The following is a 23,468-nucleotide window of genomic DNA, read 5'->3' as shown; positions in this document are numbered from 1 at the left end:
AGAATCTACCTGCAATGCAGGAGACCCTGGTTCCATCCCTGGATTGGAAAGATCCCCTAGAGAAGGGACTGCCTACCCTCTGCAGTATTGTTGCTTGGAGAATTCCATGGACAGAGGAGTCTGATGGACTACAGTCCATGGGGTCATGAAAAGTAGGACACAGCTGAGCGACTAACACTTTCACTTCACTTTCATACTATTTACTATCTTTTCTGTCGTTTCATCTTTTCAAAAAATTATATCAGTATTTTGAGGTTATGCAATTTAAATCATTCCAATTGAAAAATATTTTTATTTCAGAAGTGAGCAAAGAGGTTATTAAGAATGGATCTAACTAAAGAAGTAGCTTTTCAAATGAAAAGTCATTATAATATGTACATAAATATATATATATATACACACACATAGTCTTTATAAGTTAAATATGGCTGTTTTTGTATCCTACTGAATGGTCGTGTTCATTTATTGCTTTTTATTTTCTTCATTCAGGTTATTTCACAGTTGAAGATCTTAGGCAGATCTGTAACAGCTGGTTGCAAATTTGATAGAGAAATCTGGTCTAATGAACTTTCTCCTGTCCTCAATCTCTGGAAGAAATTAAATCAGGTTAGTAGTGGAACATTCTTCCTTTGTTTTTTTCTGTTTTCCTCCATATCCTTTTCTTTTTCCAGTTTTATCTCCAAGTATGTTGGTAAATTTTGGTATTGATGCGCCCTTAATGTATGCAGTATCCTGGAAAAAGATGAAGGAAATAATAGTAATAGAAGTACATCAGCCCAAGAAGTAGTGTCGCCAGTGTAGTTTGTCTTATCCTGGTAATGTACTGTGACATCCTCTGTGGCTGATACATATTTTGTTCACTCTTTGTCTTCTCTTCCCTCTTTCTGTAAAGTCAATGACTTCTCTTAAATGTGAAAATTTTCAAAGGAATCCAAGTGCTAAGAAAAAGCAATTCATCGACTAGAATTATTTCTATATTGCAGAACAGTTATGGATTATAGATGGTTGCTTGCTCACTAGGCAAAACCATTGCAGTATTAATGGTTACTATTCTAATTGAATAAGGACTTACTTTCTGAAATTAAAAAATATAATTTTACAACTCATATGTTTAGTAATGCTATAAAAATGTTTATATATCGATACCCTTCTCCAATAAGGGAAGTCAAATTAGGCTTATTTCAGAACCTATAAAATTTCAAACCCTCAAATCTTAGTTTTCAAGTTATTCTTAGTGTCAACAATTGGTGATTGTTGGGAATCTGAATAAATAATGACCTCAGCTAACTGGAATTGCCACTTTATTTAGACCATCAGATTGATAAAGCTTGAGGAAGAATTAGAGAGCGAAAAGATACACTGCATCCCTTGGTGTTCCAAACCCAGGCTCTCCACTAGTGCCTGAGGCATACAGGTAACCCCATTGCACAGATTCCTGACCATGAAGTCATGGCCCTGATTTCCCTTCTTCGTATCAGTTCATATTGAAGTTATTATTCTTTAACCTTTTTTTTCTTAAACCAACCCTTGCTTATACATTAAAATCAAATTTATACAAATTTATTGAGGAAATTTGCTGTTAATCTGATTCTTATTTCTTTGTAACTCATTAGTTTTTTGCCCACGGAGAAGGCAATGGCACGCCACTCCAGCACTCTTGGCCTGGAAAATCCCATGGTCGGAGGAGCCTGGTAGGCTGCAGTCCATGGGATCGCTAAGAGTCGGACATGACTGAGCAACTTCACCTTCACTTTTCACTTTCATGCATTGGAGAAGGAAATGGCAACCCACTCCAGTGTTCTTGCCTGGAGAATCCCAGGGACAGGGCAGCCTGGTGGGCTGCCGTCTGTGGGATCGCTCAGAGTCAGACACGACTGAAGCGACTTAGCAGCAGCAGCAGCAGCAGAATATTTTGTCTCTATTTTCCCTAAATTTCACCACATTAAATACAGGTGTGGATTTTGTTTTGTTTTGCATCCATTCTGTTTGATACTCTGAGAACTTGGAATTCTAAAAGCCAGCCTTCCTAGCTATACCTTTTTCAATGTATTCCTTACATAGCTGGGCTGCATGCTATAAAATATCGAATACTGTGCTGTCATTGGTGGGTGCTTAATACTGCTATTTTCAGCCCTGAAATGGTAAGATGGTGAGCAGTATTCTTTCCAGGGAAACATGAAAAGATAAATTTGCAACCCAGGATTCTCCTAGCTTGACCCCACCCATGCATCCAGCCCTCAGCCATAGGTTACTATATTCTCTACTTGGCTGTTACCCAGACCCTTTCTGTCTCCCAGATGTTTTCCATTCTTTTTGTGCCATTTTCTGGGTTCGTTGTCCTCTTGTTTTATCCAAGACAGAATGCAGAAGTGGGAGATATGTTGCCCATTTTGTCCAGAACCAAGCAAAACTTTTATTTTTTTTTTTTATTTTTATTTTTACTATATTTTACTTTACAATACTGTATTGGTTTTGCCATACATTGACATGAATCTGCCATGGGTGTACATGAGTTCCCAATCCTGAATCCCCCTCCCCCCTCCCTCCCCATATCATCTCTCCAGGTCATCCCCATGCACCAGCCCCAAGCATCCCGTATCCTATATCGAACATAGACTGGCAATTCGTTTCTTACATGATAATATACATGTTTCAGTGCCATTCTCCCAGATCATCCCACCCTCTCCTTCTCCCTCAGAGTCCAAAAGTCCATTTTATACATCTGTATCTCTTTTGCTGTCTCACATACAGGGTTATCGTTACCATCTTTCTAAATTCCATATATATGTGTTAGTATACTGTATTGGTGTTTTTCTTTCTGGCTTACTTCACTCTGTATAATCGGCTCCAGTTTCATCCATCTCATTAGAACTGATTCAAATGTATTCTTTTTGATGGCTGAGTAATACTCCACTGTGTATATGTACCACAGCTTTCTTATCCATTCATCTGCTGATGGACATCTAGGTTGTTTCCATGTCCTGGCTATTGTAAACAGTGCTGCAACGAACACTGGGGTACACATGTCTCTTTCAATTCTGGTTTCCTCGGTGTGTATGCCCAGCTGTGGGAGCATAACTTTTAAAATGTCATTTTGTTTTATTTGTAAGATAACTATAGATTCATTAAAAGATAGTTGTTATTATATTATATTCATATAATATAGTCAAATTAATCTTTCAAATATCTTGTGCTTCATCCTGTTATAATGTTTTATTTTTTTATCTCTCCCATTTCCTTCCTAAAGCTATTGCCATAATTTAGGCTTTTATTCTTTCTCATACATATTATTGCAGAAAACAACAAATTTGACTCTCCTTATAATATGTCCATCCTCGAAGTCATATTTCAGATTATTACATTAATTTTCCTAAAGAAAATTGTTTTCCACAACATGGCTCCATATCCAACCTAACCTGTAAGCCTGACAGGCAGACCTCAGTGGTTCTGTCTATGAGGACTTTCCAAATGCTATTTCCTTTTACTGGAATCTCCTGGCTGTGCTAAACCAGGGATGGGCAGGTAAAGTCCCAGCAGCTTCCCGAAGCCTGCTCAGCTGTTACTCATTTCCCTCTTCATGTTTCTGTAGTATGGACTTATCATTTGCATAATAATTCCCATAAAAATCATATTTTAAACTAAGCAAGTTAAGATTGGGCACTGAGGAATAGGTGTTCTCTTATTTGGAGTAGAAAAAGTGAAAGTCGTGTCGCCCAGTCATGTCTGACTGTGACCTCCATGGACAGTAGCCTGCCAGGCTCCTTTTCAATTTAGAGTGTAGGAGTAGGCTTTGGTTTGTATTAAGATAAGGATCATGCTTCTTTCAAATACTTGGCGATAGCACTAGTTTGGAACCATATAAATTAAAGTTTCTTCTTGAAATTTATTGGAAATTCCAAGGGAGTGCATACAAACTAACATTAATGTTTTGATTGTGGCTATTTTTTGACAGGAGATTCCGACACATAAACTCCCCACTCCAGTTAGTACCAGATTTCAGTGTAGGCAGTTTTCCTGTAGTCCCTGAGACACAGGTGATGGATGGAAGGCAGGTGGTTTCTATTTCAGTCTTCTATCGAGGATGTAATCATTTGGGGTTTCACGTTTTTTGGATGTATCATTTTTACCTCTCCACCTTGAGCGGATATTGGACATTATCCCTGGTCTCCCAAGCTGTGTATATGAATACCAAGGCTCAGGTTCACCAGTGTCTTTGAACTTCAGTGGCTTGTTTGCTACTCTCTCATTCTTAGTATGGAGAAATAAAAACCTTTCTGGATGTCTTGTATTCTCATAAAAAAAAAACCCAGCCTTACGTGACTCTTCATATACTATGGAAATTAACTTTGTAACTATTCATGTAGCTAAGTGCTATATTCAAAAAGGATAATAAAACTTGTATTATCTCTCTGAGAGCAACATATGTGACAGCTGTAAATTCCTTCTAAGCCTCAGGGCACTGGCAAGACTAGAGCATTATCTTCATAGGTATTTCCATGACAGAAGGATAAAGCCCAAACTTGGAAACATCTCTAGATCATTGTGTGGATCACAACCAACTGTGGAAAATTCTTAAAGAGATGGGAATACTGAACCACATTACTTGTCTCCTGAGAAAACTGTATGCAGGTCAAGAAGCAACATTTAGAATCAAACATGGGACAATGGATGGGCTCAACATTGGGAAAAGAGTCTGTCAAGGCTGTATATTGTCACCCTGCTTATTTAACTTGTATGTACAGTACATCATGCAAAATCCAGGCTGGATGAAACACAGGATGGAATCAAGATTGTTGGGAGAAATACTGATAATCTCAGATATCCATATGACACCACCCTAATGGCAGAAAGTGAAGAGGAACTAAAGAGCATCTTGATGAAGGTGAAAGAGGAGAGTAAAAAAAGCTGGCTTATAACTCAACATTCAGAAAACTAAGATCATGGCATTTGGTGCCATCACTTCATGGCAAATAGATGGGGAAAAACCAGAAATAGTGACAGACTTTATTTTCTTGGGCCCCAGAATAACTGGGGCAGATGGTGACTGAGCCATGAAATTAAAAGACGCTTGCTCCTTGGAAGAAAAGCTGTGACCAACCTAGACAGCGTATTAAAAAACAGAGACATCACTTTGCCGACAAAGGTCTGTATAGTCCAAGCTGTGGTTTTTCCAGTAGTCATGTATGGATGTGAGAGTTGGACTATAAAGAAAGCTGAGCACTGAAGAATTGATGCTTTTGAACTGTGATGTTGGAGAACACTCTTGAGAGTCCGTTGGACTGCAAGGAGATCCACTCAGTCCATCCTAAAGGAAATCAGTCCTGAATATTCATTGGAAGGACTGATGCTAAAGCTGCAGCTCCAATACTTTGGCCACCTGATGTGAAGAACTGACTCATTAGAAAAGCCCTGATGCTGAGAAAGATTGAGGGCAAGAGGAGAAGGGGGCAGCAGAGGATGAGATGCCATCATCAACTCAATGGACATGTTTGAGCAAACTCTGGTGATAGCAAAGAACAGGGAAGCCCGGGGTACTGCAGTCCATTGTATAGCATAGTCAGACATGACTGAGCGACTGAGTAACAAGTAGACCATTTGGCTCCAGGAGAGACTTATTTACATACTACAGGGTTGGTTAGATTTCCCAGGACATCCTCTTTGGAGGGGAACATAGCAGCGTCCTTCTTCCTCTTTATAAGCTGAGAATAACCTCTTCACCCATCCTTTGCACACCTTGCTCACTGAGTGTGTGGCTGCTTGCATACGATAACTGATCTGGCTGTCATTCAGTCACCCCAAAGGTAAGACCTGGAGCAAAGGTGTAGGAGCAGCACATTATTTGCTGTGAGCTGATAAATAATCTCACTAATGTTAACTTTGTGTTAACATTCAGGATGTAATTAATAAAGATGAAGTTTAAAAATCCAACACTCACTTGTTTGAATATTTATCTCTTCTCAGATCATAGTTGTAATTGAGTGTATTTAAGACGTTGCTTTACTATTTTACTCAACATATTTAGTTGTTTTCAGCAGTATCTTAACTCTGCTAAAACCAGAAGCTGAAAATCTGCTTCTGATTATGAAAATATGGTAAGTTAACGTGTGTCTCTTAAGTGATTATGCTTTGTAGACTCTCTTTTTCTATTAAGTAATATTATGCAATGTTGCACTTCAAAGTTTTTTGTTTTTTTTTCTCAGTGAATATCTGCACTGACTGTTGAAATGCTGACTGTTCCTTTTAGTCTTAAAATTATGAACCAGTTTGCTCACTATATTAGAACAATTCAAACTTTTAAGCAACACACTTGCACACGAATAAATACACAGAAGCATTTTATGCTGTTGTATTTATTGTGTTTCTAACAGTTAGCTGAACACACAAGAATGCCAAAAAGCATTCCACTGTCATGAAAATACATACATCATTTTTAAGGATGACATGGAAGGAAAAATAAACTATTCATTGTGGGTCCATTTTATAAAATGTGCTCTAGTGTTTCCTCTAAACAGGTGTCCAAGGGATTCTCCAGGCAAGAATACTGGAGTGGGAGTTATGGAGCAGATAGCCTATTAAAGTTCTTCCCTAGAAATAAATGTGGTTTTAGTAATATGCCATTTCTATATTAATCCATATTTTTTTTTAAATTGCCATTTTGTTTTACATACCCAAGTTATGAATGAATAATGACTTTCTATTAGAAACCCAAGAGATACAGACAGATCTAAAGGTCCTGTTGAGTGATGGCTGTCAATCCTGTACTTGTCTCCCTAGGGGTACTGTGTTTGGTGTATATTAATATCACAGTATTATAAGTAAAAGTTTTGAAATTCTCAGGCATGTAAAATTAGTAATTTGTATTTAATACAAAAGCTTCTTTCTATTAGCACTCTCTAGCTTCATTTCAGTTTTTCTTTTAGAAAGGTATAATAGCTTACAGTATCAGCTTCAGTGTAGCAGCTCAAAGTACTCCCCTCTTCTGTCTTTCGGCATTGACCCTACCGGCTCTGCTAGTCAGCAGCATCTCTCTCTTTCTTTCCCTCTCTCTCTCTTTATATATATATATAAAATTATATATAAAATATATATATTTTCAAATGTAGTGAAAAGGAAGAGTTATCTGTTTATCAGAAGATGCAGGCAAGATTCTTACCATGTTTTATTATCTCTGGTAATCTGCCCATCTCTCAACCAGTGGCTATGGTCAGGAATGGAATGCTCTGATTAGTTAACTTCTAAAGAAGTTGGTGGTTCAGATGGTAAAGATTCTGCCTGTAATGTGGGAGACCCGGGTTCAATCCCTGGATCAGGAAGATCCCCTGGAGAAGGAAATGGCAACCCACTCCAGTGTTCTTGCCTGGAGAAATCCATGGACAGAGGGGCCTGGTGAACTATAGTCCATTGGGTCACAAAATGCTGGACACGACTGAAGGGACCTAGTGTGCACACAACTCATATACCAGAGTCAGCTCTACCAGAACCATTTGGACTTAGAGTTGGGAAAGTTTGTTTCTTCCCAGAGAGATATTAGGAAATTATTATCTGAAGTGGAATGAAGGATTACTGGAGGGCATAGTAGAATTTCTGCCACATGGAAATGAAGATATTGCCCCCTTTTCTGTAACTCCAAGCCACCCCACCTTTCTTTCTGATGTCTCTCACTTACATTTTTGCTTTTTAAAATGACTGTGCTAAGTCTTTTAGTATTTTTTTATCATAAAAAATATATCTTCAACAAAGACATGATCATATGACAAGAGGAAAAATACTTCTGTCCAATTGTTGATTATTGTTCGATGAGTCATGGGTAAATACACACATAGAAACTACAGTTCACATCTTACTAATTTCATTGAACTGCAGATCTGGAAGGGACTATGATGTTATCTAGAGCAATATGTGAATCTCCATAATGCTTTGAATAAGTGGTAGTGTACCTGAGTGGTTGGCAAACTACAGCACATGGGCCAAATCTAAACTGTCGCCAGTTTCTGTAAATACAGATTTATTGAAAGTCATCCATGCCTGTTTGTTTATATATTGTATGTTGCTAAATTTACACTGTAACAGCCAGAGTTGGTTTGTTATAACAGATTTATGTCCCACAAAGTCTGACATTTGCTATCTGAATCTTTATAGAAAAACTTGCTAACCTTTACTCATTGCTTGAATTTCCTTTAGTGGCAAAAATTCTTTCTGAGAAGGAATCATTTTCAAAAAGCTTTAATTGTTAAAAAAAAAAAACAGAGAATAGTACTTCTATGTGTCATCTGTTTTACTTATGTCTAAATTATTATCTCGCTTTAGAAACTATTCTAGTTAAAACACAAAAATTCTGGATTAATACATAAATTGTACCAAAATTAGACTAGTTTTTTTCTTGCCCAAAAGATATTTCTTGCTTTATAGTTAAGTTTTTAAAAATCCACAATCATTTCTTCTCCAGCAGCTTCATAGTTAGATAGTGGTATCCTATGAACACTTAGTTTTTTAATGATAAGATGAACTTTAAAATGTCAAAGATGTCCTTCCAGAGTACATGATTCAACCAATTATATTTGTTCATAAAAAGGTTTTTCTTATAATCAACTTACTAAAGCTATGACTGCCATCCCTAGATAGTTTCATTGAAAAATGTTTTACAGTGATGTAATTTGTTCATGGCAATTTTAGCTACTTGAATTATAAATAATACTTAATTTGAGGTTGTTTTAAGATTAATGTAACACTTTAACATGTTTCTACTGCTATAAATCTCTATACTTAACTCTTTCAGAATGTATAAAATACCTATATTTTTATAGTTAAAGTTGTATTAATTTTTTAATAAAGCTTTATGAAGGCTTATAGGAAATGAATTGTTATAAAATATAATATTCTTTGATGTCTTCTGCTGTATTTCTCTCAGTCATTCATTTATCACAATTTATATCACTTTGGGGCTTCTTACTGTTAATTTTTTTCATAATTTTTTTCATCTTTCATTAATCAAACACTTTTTTAAAGACCCCACTGTGTGCTGTTTTCTCCCATGTTGTTCTGTTCTTATTCCTGAACTTATATCATTTTACTTGATAGTTTCTAGACCAACACTATACAATAGAAATATAATGTAAAACACAAATAGATGCCATAGTTGTAATTTTAAATTTTCTAGTAGCCATGTTCAAATAAGTATGAAGAAATAAAATTGATAATATATTTTATTTAACCTGATATATTCAAAATATTAGCATTTCAACAGATGATCAATATAAAATTGTTAATGTGGTATTTCACATCCTTTTTTTCTTATCAAGTCTTTGAAATTCAGTTGGTATTTTACACTTACTACATGTCTCTAGACCATACTTCTTATCTGAACTCTAAATTTTAAGTAGTTTTGGCAGGTACTCTCTTAAATCAACTTTTTAAAAAGTTCAGTACACTAAGTTTTCTATTTTCTTGCATCATAAATAAATGCAATCTTGTTTGAGTGATCTGAGATTCCCTTTTTGTGTGTTCTTCTATAAAGTAACAGTGTGGACAGTGCAAATTTGACTAATCAGTTTAATAGGATGGATAAAAATATATAAGTTATTATTCAGTAATCTTTACCAAGAGGCTCTTGATGAAACTGAAAGAGGAGAGTGAAAAGTCAGCTTAAAGCTCAGCATTCAAAAAATTAAGATCATGGCATCCGGTCCCATCACTTCATGGCAAATAGATAGGGAAACAATGGAAACTGTGACAGACTTTTATTTTCTTGGGCTCCAAAATCACTGCAGATGGTGATTGCAGCTATGAAATTAAAAGATGCTTGCTCCTTGGAAGAAAAGCTGTGACCAACCTAGGAAGCATATTAAAAAGCAGAGACATTTCTTTGCTGACAAAGGTCCATATAGTAAAAGCTATGGTTTTTCCAGTAGTCATGTATGGATGTGAGAGTTGGACTATAAAGAAAGCTGAGCACTGAAGAATTGATGCTTTTGAACTGTGGTGTTGGAGAAGACTCTTGAGAGTCCCTTGAAATACAAGATCAAGCTGGTCCATCCTAAAGGAGATCAGTCTGAATGTTTATTGGAAGGACTGATGCTGAAGCTGAAACTCCAATACTTTAGCCACCTGATGCGAAGATTTGACTCATTGGAAAAGAGTCCTGATGCTGTGAAAGATTGAAGGTGGAAGCAGAAGGGGACGAAAGAGGATGAGATGGTTGGATGGCATCACCGACTTGACAGACATGAGTTAGAACAAGCTCTGGGAGTTGGTGATGGACAGGGAGGCCTGGCATGCTGCTGTCCATGGGATTGCAGTTTTGGACATGACTGAGTGACTGAACTGAACTGAATCTTTGTCAGTCTTAGTGTAAGATTGATAAAGATTTAAGTACCACATATTATTCACTTCCAGGAATGGTTTTTAATATGAGGAATTATGGAAAGTCTATAATCCAAATTTTATGTCAGTTTTATAACTTGATTAAGGTTGGAGGTGTGTTAAGTATTATTTATGTCATGCTGTGGTTCAAATAATTCCAGTCTGCTACTGCTAAGTCACTTCAGTCGTGTCCGACTCTATGCGACCCCATAGATGGCAGCCCACCAGGCTCCCCCGTCCCTGGGATTCTCCAGGCAAGAACACTGGAGTGGGTTGCCATTTCCTTCTCCAATGCATGAAAGTGAAAAGTGAAAGTGAAGTCGCTCAGTCGTGTCCGACCTCAGTGACCCCATGGACTGAAGCCTTTCAGGCTCCTCCGTCCATGGGATTTTCCAAGCAAGAGTACTGGAGTGGGGTGCCACTGCCTTATGCCAATTCCAATCTAGGGGATAATATTTATAGTTAATTTTAGTAATATACTCTTTTTCTCTTCTAGATTTAGAGTTTACCACTGTGTACTTTTATAGGCACATTTATGTGCATTTTTTTGTCTATCAAAGATGACTCCAACAGCTTTAATATATTAAATGTACTATTAATACAAATAAAATGCCTAAATTTGAACTCATAGTCTGAATCTATTTTCAGGAATGACTTCATGCCAGTATAATTTATTTCATAGTTATTTAATGACTAGATTTTCATATTATGATATTAAATCATCATACCAAAAACATGAAAAACAGACAGTGCTCTCATAGAATATGGGAATGTGACAACCGCTAGAACAAGAAGAGGGGACCCTTCATTAGGACTGTAAGCAGAACATACAGAGGAAGTCAGGAAAATGGACAGTAGCTAAGAGTGCAGACTTCCCAGTGCTGTCTCTTTGACAGGTTTTTGACACTTAAAGAATACTAATGAGGTGATTTTTTTTTTTCCCTTAGGTATGTAGACTGTTTAGATACGGCTGGGATTCCTTGACTTTTTTTTTTTAACAATTTGAGAAGCCCCAAGTTCCATGTATCAGAGCCTCTCTTAAAGTATAGATGTAGAAATAAATACTAAGATACAATATTCACTGGTACAGATCTTTAATGTACTTTTTAAAGTTTACATACAGGTAATTTTCAAATTGAAATAAGTATTTGCTTGCATATTTTTCAAAGCTATGATTTCTTCTGCTTTCCTTGTGGCAATCGAGTGGTAGTTTAGCCGTGCTGCTCTCTCTGCATTGGCTTACAGCGTGCTGTTCTTACACTTTCCAGCTGTATCAGCTGCTGCGTTTTCAGTTCCCACTCTCACCCCATTTAAGTTGGTGAAGTCCAGAATTCTTTTCCTATGTATTTATGGGTTTAATAAATTTGACCATTCATAAGAGAGTATTTCAAAACAAGTATACCAACAAAAGGTTTAAATAACTTTTGAATGTTTTGATACATTTGTGTTACTTTTCAGCAAATATTACATGATACATTATTCTTTTAGAATTCAAACCTGATTCATCAGAAATTGTTGCCTCCTAATGATCGACAAGGATCTCCAATATTATCCTTCATCATTCTTGAACAATTTAACGCCATCCGCTTAGTACAGAGTGTCCATCAGTCTCTTGCTGCTCTCAGCAAAGTCATCAGAGGAACCACCTTATTGAGTTCAGAAGTACAAAAATTGGCAAGTGCTTTATTAAACCAAAAGGTAAGCCAATATTAAATATATGTGTTTTATTTTCATTAATGTAAATGACTCCTCCATCTTGTATACCTTTGTTAGAAGTCTTACAATTTACAGTAACAGAAAATCCAAGTTAAAGTAGCTTAGTGTGAAAGTCTCTCAGTTGTGTCCGACTCTGTGACCCCGTGGATTATACAGTCCATGGAATTCTCCAGGCCAGTATACTGGAGTGGGTGGCTTTTCCCTCCTCCAGGGTAAACTAGCTTAAGCCACATAGAATTAATTGGCTGTTGTAACTGAAGGATCCAAGGGTAGCCACATTAAATCAGCTTGATGCAGCTTAAAATTGTCATTAGGATCTCGGCTTGTGTTATTTATCTACCTCTCTAGTCATAGTGTGTGTGTCTGTGTGTATGTGTGTGTATGCATCTTCCATACAACTTCACTTTTGGATGGGTCATCTACACATGGTGGTCTCCCAGGAGTTCAAGTCTTATGTTGTCTAAGTCCAAGAGAGAGTACCCGTTTCCTGGCAACTCAAGCAAAAATCTTGGGATTAACTTTGCTTCAAATTGAATGGCTTGTGTTTTGTGCCTAGTCCTTTACTAGTTCTGTAGGCAGCTTGTGCGGAGGTCTCACTGGCTGGGGCTTAAGCCAAATGCATCTCCCAGAATCTGGGGAGAGATTCTGCTCCATCTGTAATTCATATACTACAAGTAAGGGAAGGATACTTACCAAATAGAAACACCATAAGCAGAGGAAAAGGAAATCAACACATCTCTTGATGAATAATTGGACCATTATAAATGACATTAAAATCCATGTTATTTCATATCTCTTGGATAAAAACAAAGCATTTAGAGTATCTTATGTAGATTCACTTTAGCTAATTTGGAGAATATAAACTTTGCAGAACCTGGCATTTGGAAAAGATGTCACTAGGGCTCTATAGGAATTTAGAAAGAAAAAAATGTATGTATGTGGTTTTTTTTTTTCCTGCTGTTTACCCTCAATATAGAGAAAATGATAGTCAACCTAAAAGTCTTCTGTGTTTGAAAATAAAAGATAGGCTTCCTAGAACTGCCTGTATCTCACTCCCTAACATAAAAAAGATTTCTGTTTTAATTCAGGCTACTATAACAAATTAACATAGAATGGATGGCTTAAACAACAAATATTTATTTCTCACAATTCTGGAGGCTGGAAAGTTGAAGACTGAGTTACTGTTAGATCTGGCGTCTGGTGAGACCTGCTTCCTAATTTGCTGATGGCTCTCTTCTTGCTGTGTCCTCGCAGGGTATAGAGGAATGAGAGAAAATGCAAACTCTCCTGTCTCTCCTTCTCAGGACACTAATTCCATCATGAAGTCTCCATGCACTCTTACAACTCAGTTACCTCCCCCAGACCTCACCCATGTGACCTAATTACCTCTCCCAGACCTTAGCTTCAGGACCATGATAGCAGGGTTTAGGGTTTCAACATATGTATTTTCAGCCCATCTTAATATTCTTTATTCACATATATAAAAAGATCTATTCCAGGGGCTTTCTTGGAGATCCAGTGGTTACAACTCCCCACTTCTGCTGAAATGGGGGCAAGTTTGATCCTAATAAGATCTTGCATGCCACAGGGTATGGCCCCAAAAATTGAACATAAGAAATCAATAAATTAAATAAAATTTTAAAAATATTTCAAAAAAACACGTAGCAACTGTATGTTCCTCTTTTCTTTACCCTGGAAAAAAGAGTCTCAGCTTTGCATTTTCTTTTTTTTGTAGATTACTATCTCTATTAATCGTTTGTGGTTATCAGAGTGGTGCAGTATTGTTCTATATGACAAATTGTAACTAATTAGTTTCCAATTTAAAGTAGATATATTATCAATCATGAAAGCTTCATGACACAGTGAAGGAACCAGTGGCAAAGTGTTCTAAGAACTTTAAAATTACATTAATTAACTCATTTAATCACCACATTAACAGTACGAGATGGTGCTATGTTAGCCCCCTTTTACTGTGAGGAACCTGGGGCAGAGGAGCATTAAATAATTTAACCAGTCACACAATGAGTAATTTACACAGTCAGGATTTGAATCTAGACAGGTCTGATTGTCAAAATAAATGTAAATGAATTTAAATTTATTTGTGAAAATGTAAATATTCATGAGAGTGTGTATCTTTAAATCCACCTACATGCTGTATATGGATAAAATGTATGGTATAGACAGTTACAGTTGCATCAAGAGTAAGAGGAGACTAGTGATGCTGGAAGAACATGACTTGTGTAGAAGAGAACAGTAAGTCCAGTGGAGCTGGTGTACCACGAAGTGTAGTAAAACTAAGGTTACATCAGATTTCTGAGGTCTTTAAAGCCAAAGAAAAGAGTTTGTATTAAATGTTATAGGAAATAAGAATATTTTCATGTAAATGTAATGTAATAAAGAAGCTAGGAATGTGGCTTCCAGAATAGGTCTGCCTGTTTCATTCTGTTCTGCCGTTTAATAGCTGTGTGACTTTGGACAGGTCACTTAAACCTCTTAAACTTTCTCTTGCGTCAGATCAGAGTAGTAAAGGGACCTACATCATGTGATTGTTGTGAAAGTTAATTTGTTACCATGGATAAAGTGCTTGAGAATTCTATATCATATTAATGAAAAGTATGAAAGGTAATGACAAATGTGATTTCTTGTTTTGTTTCTGCTATTAACCATTTGGGTAATCTTTGACATACACACTTTTAAAAAAATGGATAAATTATTTTTATGACTGTAATATAATATGGTTTACAATAGATCTTATTGAAAGATAGCAAAAAAAACCTAAATGCTTTTGTTATATGAAACATGGTTCTTGAATAAGACCAAAGAATGATGTTTTAGGGAAGAGTTCTAAAGTATTAATTGTTTATAACATTTCTTATCTTCACCTTAGCCCATTAAGCTCTGCTAAGTGTTTCTGTCCTTGATATAGGATCTGATGACTTATTTCTTAAAAATATGTTTATGTAAGATGTGCAATCTCATTGTTAATTATTGTATTCTACATTACACTTTGACTTAAGAAATATAGCCTCTAAAATATCACTATTTTCAAAATATTTGTATAATTTGCCTGAAAGTGAATTTGTTAAAATTCTTTCTAAGGATAAAAAATGTGCTTTGTGAAGCACATTTAAATTATATCACAGATAGTATCTTTGGAAATATTTCAGGGTGTTTGGTAAAACTCAAATAAGACAAGGCTGACTTTCACTGGGATAAGATCAGTAAAATAGTTTCTGACATTTACTTTCTAATGCATTTTACCAAAAATTTGAATCTAGTACTATCCCATTTATTTCAGGATAAAAATTTAATGTTTTATTACATTTGAATGTGACAAGTTCTGAATTATGTGATATGACTTAATTTAATTTAGGAAATAGTTCAGTACTTGACATTTTCTTTACAGTCTCTGAAATGATTGGAGTAAGAATTTTCCTAGGGAGAATTATCACACTTTTTCCTTGACACATTTCTGGTGATCTACTGAAACTTTTTTGTAAAAATCACAGGAGTCACTCAACAGTACAGCAAAATTGCTAATAGATCTTGAGTCATTAAGTTTCCAAACAACTGTTTTTTTTACCTTTTATCAAATTAGTGGCACTTCTGAAACTTGAAGGAAAGAGCTACGCTTTAAAAAAAAATATGCATGCACACACACACGCGTGCATGCGTGCATGTGCACAGACACAGACCCACACACACACACACGAGCTTTATTAAGATTGCCTCTGAGCTCCTTTGATAGACACGTTTTTCCTTTCACCCCTTTCTCTGCCATGGTCTTCTTTAAGCAGTGTCTCTCAAAGTAGGTTCTCCAGACAATAACATCAGTATCATCTGAGAACTTGGTAAAATTACAGATTCTCAGGCCCCACCCCAGGCTAATTGGTCACAAATTCTGAACATGTCGCCCTGCAGTCTGTGTTTTGTCAGTCCCTTGAGAGGGCCTGCTGCATGCCGAGGTTTCAGAAACGCTGCTCTTTAGACAGTCTCATCAGAAAGGGCAGCAGCAGCTGCTGCCTCACCTTTGTGCCATCCCCATACCTCTGTCACCATCTGTGCGACCTCCATTATCCATCTTCCAGTCTTTGGGGGAAAAGAAAAGATTAAATGGTTGAAGACCGCATCTTTTCTTAAAGGCCCCCCTTTTCAAATTTACCTACCTTCATACAAATACGTTCTAAGAAAAGTCACATACAAACTGTTTTACCCAATGATAATTATTCATGTTGAATAATTTGCATTTGTCCATTAGAAGAGAGTAGTAGCTTATGTTTCATGTAACACTGCCAGTTATGGAGCCCTTGTGTCCCCTCATCTGATTTTCAGCCCTTATCATCTCCCTTTTATTTCTGTTAGAAAACCAAAGCTGAAAGGAGTTGCTAACCTGGTAAAGCATCAGAGCCCATACTACAGTCCAGATGTATTTCCTAGCTCAGTGTTCTTTTTTTTCTAATAATAATAATAAATTTATTTATTTTATATGGAGGTTAATTACTTTACAATATTGTATTGGTTTTGCCATACATCAACATGAATCCGCCACAGGTATACATGTGTTCCCCATCTTGAACCCCGCTCCCACCTCCCTCCCTGTACCATCCCTCTGGGTCATCCCAGTGCACCAGCCCCAAGCATCCAGTATCATGCATCAAACCTGGACTGGTGATTCATTTCATATATGATATTATACATGTTTCAATGCCATTCACCCAAATCATCCCACCCTCTCCCTCTCCCACAGAGTCCAAAAGACTGTTCTATACATCTGTGTCTCTTTGCTGTCTCACATACAGGGTTATCATTACCGTCTTTCTAAATTCCATATATATGCGTTAGTATACTGTATTGGTATTTTTCTTTCTGGCTTCCTTCACTCTGTATAATCGGCTCCAGTTTCATCCACCTTATTAGAACTGATCAAATGTATTCTTTTTAATGGCTGAGTAATACTCCATTGTGTATATGTACCGCAGCTTTCTTATCCATTCGCCTGCTGATGGGCATCTAGGTTGCTTCCACGTCCTGGCTGTTATAAACAGTGCTGCCATGAACATTGGGGTACACGTGTCTCTTTCAGTACTGGTTTCCTCGGTGTGTATGCCCAGCAGTGGGATTGCTGGGTCATAAGGCAGTACTATTTCCAGTTTTTTTAAGGAATCCCCACACTGTTCTCCATAGTGGCTGTACTAGTTTGCATTCCCACCAACAGTGTACGAGGGTTCCCTTTTCTCCACACCCTCTCCAGCATTTATTGCTTGTAGACTTTTGGATCGCAGCCATTCTGACTGGCATGAAATGGTACCTCATTGTGGTTTTGATTTGCATTTCTCTGATAATGAGTGATGTTGAGCATCTTTTCATGTGTTTGTTAGCCATCTGTATGTCTTCTTTGGAGAAATGTCTATTAGTTCTTTCACCCATTTTTTGATTGGGTCCTTTATTTTTCTGGAATTGAGCTGCAGGAGTTGCTTGTATATTTTTGAGATTAGTTGTTGTTTGTCAGTTGCTTCATTTGCTATTATTTTCTCCCATTCTAAAGGCTGTCTTTTCACCTTGCTTATAGTTTCCTTTGTTGTGCAGAAGCTTTTAAGTTTATTTCAGTCCCATTTGTTTATTTTTGCTTTTATTTCCAATATTCTGGGAAGTGGGTCATAGAGGATCCTGCTGTGATTTATGTTGGAGAGTGTTTTGCCTATGTTCTCCTCTAGGAGCTTTATAGTTTCAGGTCTTACATTTAGATCTTTAATCCATTTTGTGTTTATTTTTGTGTGTTCTAGTTTCATTCTTTTACAAGTGGTTAACCAGTTTTCCCTGCACCACTTGTTAAAGAGATTGTCTTTCATCCATTGTATATTCTTGCCTCCTTTGTCAAAGATAAAGTGTCCATAGGTGTGTGGATTTATCTCTGGGGTTTCTATTTTGTTCCATTGATCTATATTTCTGTCTTTGTGCCAGTACCATACTGTCTTGATGACTGTGGCTTTGTAGTAGAGCCTGAAGTCAGGCAGGTTGATTCCTCCAGTTCCATTCTTCTTTCTCAAGATTGCTTTGGCTATTTGAGGTTTTTTGTATTTCCATACAAATTGTGAAATTATTTGTTCTAGCTCTGTGAAAAATACCGTTGATAGCGTGATAGGGATTGCATTGAATCTATAGATTGCTTTGGGTAGTATACTCATTTTCACTATATTGATTCTTCAAATCCATGAACATAGTATATTTCTCCATGTATTAGTGTCCTCTTTCATTTGTTTCACCGGTGTTTTATAGTTTTCTATATATAGGTCTTTAGTTTTTTAGGTAGATATATTCCTAAGTATTTTATTCTTTTCGTTGCAATGGTGAATGGAATTGTTTCCTTAATTTCTATTTTCTCATTATTAGTGTATAGGAATGCAAGGGATTTCTGTGTGTTGATTTTATATCCTGCAACTTTACTATATTCATTGATGAGCTCTAGTAATTTTCTGGTGGAGTCTTTAGGGTTTTCTATGTAGAGGATCATGTCATCTGCAAACAGTGAGAGTTTTACTTCTTTTCCAATTTGGATTCCTTTTATTTCTTTTTCTGCTCTGATTGCTGTGGCCAAAACTTCCAGAACTATGTTGAATCGTAGCGGTGAAAGTGGGCACCCTTGTCTTGTTCCTGACTTTAGGGGAAATGCTTTCAATCTTTCACCATTGAAGGTAATGTTTGCTGTGGGTTTGTCATATATAGCTTTTATTATGTTGAGGTATGTTCCTTCTATTCCTGCTTTCTGGAGAGTTTTTATCATAAATGGATGTTGAATTTTGTCAAAGGCCTTCTCTGCATCTATTGAGATAATCATATGGTTTTTATTTTTCAATTTGTTAATGTGGTGAATTACATTGATTGATTTGCAGATATTGAAGAATCCTTGCATCCCTGGTCTAAAGCCCACTTGGTCATGGTGTATGATCTTTTTAATGTGTTGTTGGATTCTGACTGCTAGAATTTTGTTAAAGAATTTTGCATCTATGTTCATCAGTGATATTGGCCTGTAGTTTTCTTTTTTTGTGGCATCTTCGTCAGGTTTTGGTATTAGGGTGATGGTGGCCTCATAGAATGAGTTTGGAAGTTTACCTTCCTCTGCAATTTTCTGGAAGAGTTTCAGTAGGATAGGTGTTAGCTCTTCTCTAAATTTTTGGTAGAATTCAGCTGTGAAGCCATCTGGACCTGGACTTTTGTTTGCTGGAAGATTTCTGATTACAGTTTCAATTTCCGTGCTTGTGATGGGTCTGTTAAGATTTTCTATTTCTTCCTGGTTCAGTTTTGGAAAGTTGTACTTTTCTTAGAATTTGTCCATTTCTTCCACGTTGTCCATTTTATTGGCATATAATTGCTGATAGTAGTCTCTTATAATCCTGTGTATTTCTGTGTTGTCTGTTGTGATCTCTCCATTTTCATTTCTAATTTTATTGATTTGATTTTTCTCCCTTTGTTTCTTGATGAGTCTGGCTAATGGTTTGTCAATTTTATGTATCCTTTCAAAGAACCAGCTTTTGGCTTTGTTGATTTGTGCTATGGTCTCTTTTGTTTCTTTTGCATTTATTTCTGCCCTAATTTTTAAGATTTCTTTCCTTCTACTAACCCTGGGGTCCTTCATTTCTTCCTTTTCTAGTTGCTTTAGGTATAGAGTTAGGTTATTTATTTGACTTTTTTCTTGTTTCTTGAGGTATGCCTGTATTGCTATGAACTTTCGCCTTAGAACTGCTTTTACAGTGTTCCACAGATTTTGGGTTGTTGTGTTTTCATTTTCATTGGTTTCTATGCATATTTTGATTTCTTCTGTGATGTGTTGCTTATTCAGAAGCATGTTGTTCAGCCTCCATATGTTGGAATTTTTAATAGTTTTTCTCCAGTAATTGACATCTAATCTTACTGCATTGTGGTCAGAAAAGATGCTTGGAATGATTTCAGTTTTTTTGAAAATATCAAGGCTAGATTTATGGCCCATGATATGATCTGTCCTGGAGAAGGTTCTGTGTGCACTTGAGAGAAAGGTGAAATTCATTGTTTTCGGGTGAAATGTCTTAAAGCTATCAATTAGGTCTAACTGGTCTATTGTATCGTTTAAAGTTTGTGTTTCTTTGTTAATTTTCTGTTTAGTTGATCTATCCATAGGTGTGAGTGGGGTATTAAAGTCTCCCACTATTATTGTGTTATTGTTAATTTCCCCTTTCATACTTATTAGCATTTGTCTTACATATTGCAGTGCTCCTATGTTGGTGCATATATCTTCTTCTTGGATTGATCCTTTGATCATTATGTAGTGTCCTTCTCTGTCTCTTTTCACAGCCTTTATTTTAAAGTCTATTTTATCTGATATGAGTATTGCTACTCTTGCTTTCTTTTCATCTCTATTTGCATGGAATATCTTTTTCCAGCCCTTCACTTTCAGTCTGTATGGTGTCCCTCGTTTTGAGGTGGGTCTCTTGTATACAACATATATAGGGGTCTTGTTTTTGTATCCATCCAGCCAGTCTTTGTCTTTTGGTTGGGGCATTCAGCCCATTTACGTTTAAGGTAATTATTGATAAGTATGATCCCATTGCCATTTACTTTATTGTTTTGGGTTTGGGTTTATACACCCTTTTTGCGTTTCCTGTCTAGAGAGTATCCTTTAGCATTTGTTGGAGAGATAGTTTGGTGGTGCTGAATTCTCTCAGCTTTTGCTTGTCTGTAAAGCTTTTGATTTCTCCTTCGTATTTGAATGAGATCCTTGCTGGGTACAGTAATCTTGGCTGTAGGTTATTTTCTTTCATCACTTTAAGTATGTCTTGCCATTCCCTCCTGGCCTGAAGAGTTTCTATTGAAAGATCAGCTGTTATCCTTATGGGAATCCCCTTGTGTGTTATTTGTTGTTTTTCCCTTGCTGCTTTTAATATTTGTTCTTTGTGTTTGATCTTTGTTAATTTGATTAATATGTGTCTTGGGGTGTTTTGCCTTGGGTTTATCCTGTTTGGGACACTCTGGGTTTCTTGGACTTGGGTGATTATTTCCATCCCCATTTTAGGAAAGTTTTCAACTATTATCTCCTCAAGTATTTTCTCATGGTCTTTCTTTTTGTATTCTTCTTCTGGAACTGCTTTGATTCAAATGTTGGGGCATTTAACACTGTCCTGGAGGTCTCTGAGATTGTCCTCATTTCTAACTTGTTTTTCTTTTTTCCTCTCTGATTCATTTATTTCTACCATTGTATCTTCTACTTCACTAATCCTATCTTCTGCCTCTCTTTTTCTAGTATTTGTTGCCTCCAGAGCAGAGTGTTTTTTATTTCATTTATTGCATTATTCATTATATATTGACTCTTTTCTATTTCTTCTAGGTCCTCGTTAAACCTTTCTTGCATCTTTTCAGTCCTTGTCTCCAGGCTATTTATCTGTGATTTCATTTTTATTTCAAGATTTTGGATCATTTTCATTATCATTATTTGGAATTCTTTATCAGGTAGATTCCCTATCTCTTCCTCTTTGGTTTGGTGGGCATTTATCCTGTTCCTTTACCTGCTGGGTATTCCTCTGTCTTTTCATCTTGTTTATATTGATGAGTTTGAGGTGTTCTTTCTATATTCTGGCAGTTTGTGGAGTTCTCTTTATTGTGGACTTTCCTTGCAGTGGGTGGGGTTGTACAGGTGGCTTGTCAAGGTTTCTTGGTTAGGGAAGCTTGTGTCAGTGTTCTGGTGGGTAGAGCTGGATTTTTTCTCTCTGGAATGCAATGAGGTGTCCAGTAATGAGTTATGAGATGTCAGTGGTTTTGGAGTAACTTTGGGCAACCTGTATCTTGGAGCTCAGGGCTGTGTTCCTGTGTTGCTGGAGAATTTGTGTGGTATGTCTTGCTCTGGAACTTGTTGGCCTTTGGGTGGTGCTTGGTTTCAGTATAGGTATGGAGGTGTTTGATGAGCTCCTATCGATTAAGGTTCCCTGGAGTCAGGAGTTCTCTGCTCTTCTCAGGATTTAGACTTAAGCCTCCTGCTTCTGGTTTTCAGTCTTATTTTTACAGTAGTCTCAAGACTTCTCCTTTTATACAACACCATTAATAAAACATCTAGGTTAAAGATGAAAAGTTTCTCCACAGTGAACGACACCCAGAGATGTTCACAGAGTTACATGGAAAAGGGAGGAGGGAGTTAGAGGTGACCCAAATGAGATGAGGTGGAATAAATAGAGGAGAGAGCAAGCTAGCCAGTAATCACTTCTTTATGCGCACTCCACAACTGGACCACTCAGAGATGTTCACGGAGTTATACAGAGAAGAGAAGAGGGAGGAAGGAGACAACAGTGGCCAGGAAGATAAAAGGGGGGAATCAAAAGGAAAGAGACAGATCCAGCCAGTAATCAGTTCCCTAAGTGTTCTCCACTGTCTGAAACACACAGAGATTCACAGAGTTGGGTAGAGAAGACAGGTGGGTAGGGAGGAGACAGAGGCAACCTGGTGGAGAAAAAGGAGAGTCCAAAGAGGGAGAGAGCAGTCAAGCCAGTAATCTTGCTCCCAAGTGAAAATAGGTACTGAAGATTGGGTTCTTAAAGGTACAAAATTGATAACAAATACCAAAAAACAAAGATTAAAAATCTAGAGTAGAGTTTGGAATTTCAAAAATACACTATTAAAGAAAAGAAGGAAAAAAAGAAAAAAAATTATAAAAAATGTATATATAGGAAGTTTGCTTTAAAAAATAGGGTCTTTTTTTTTGCAAAGTAATAGTAGGTTATAAAAGTGAAAATTAAAGGAGTAATAGAGGAGTTAAAAATTTTTAAAAAATTAAAAAAAAGAATGATCGTAAAAATAGTATCTAGGACTTTCTGTGGTGGTGGTGTGGGTATTGTGGGGTCAGTTCATTTTCGGATAGTTCCTTGGTCCGGCTTATATTTCTCAAGATCTATAGGCCCCTTCCTGTGTAGTCAGTACTAACGACAGGGTTTTAATCTATTGCACCAGTCACTTCCAAGGTGGTTCCCTCTGTTTTAGCTTCTTCTGTTTGCTGGTCTCTTGAAATGGCAACCCACTCCAGTATTCTTGCCTGGAGAATCCCATGGACGGAGAGGCTTGGTGGGCTACAGTCTGTGGGTCACAAAGAGTCGAACATGACTGAGCGACTTCACTTCACTTTCACTTTCAGTATCTGATTTCCACCCTGACACAAAGAGGGCAGTAGTGGACACTTTATTTAGGCTCACTTGTTCAGTCGCACTGTGGGGAGGGAGGGACGCTGCAAACAAATAACACTGGCGTGTGCTCGCAGTGCCTCAGCCACACTGGGCCTGCCCCCGCTCACGGCACGTGTACCCTCCCTGCCCATACTGCTCAGGCTCTAGGTTGCTTCACTGGGAACTGTCCGAGCCTGGCCCTGGGCGGCATGTACCTCG

General features: G+C 37.1%; 1 protein-coding gene across 2 annotated transcripts in view; it reads left to right on the top strand.

The window, feature by feature from the left end:
• DYNC2H1 (dynein cytoplasmic 2 heavy chain 1) overlaps window positions 1-23,468 on the top strand; it is a 388,746-nt gene that overhangs the window by 283,692 nt on the left and 81,586 nt on the right. For both annotated transcript variants that reach the window (XM_060399635.1, XM_004015967.6), the window contains exons 83-84: window positions 490-606; window positions 11,848-12,057. In XM_060399635.1, coding sequence (XP_060255618.1) covers window positions 490-606; window positions 11,848-12,057 — 327 coding nt within the window. The remainder of the gene's footprint in view (window positions 1-489; window positions 607-11,847; window positions 12,058-23,468) is intronic.

Source organism: Ovis aries, chromosome 15 (genome assembly GCF_016772045.2).
Source record: "Ovis aries strain OAR_USU_Benz2616 breed Rambouillet chromosome 15, ARS-UI_Ramb_v3.0, whole genome shotgun sequence".
Classification (NCBI taxonomy): Eukaryota; Metazoa; Chordata; class Mammalia; order Artiodactyla; family Bovidae; genus Ovis; species Ovis aries.
Note: the sequence above shows the minus strand (reverse complement) of the source record. Positions and strands in the feature narration are given on the sequence as shown.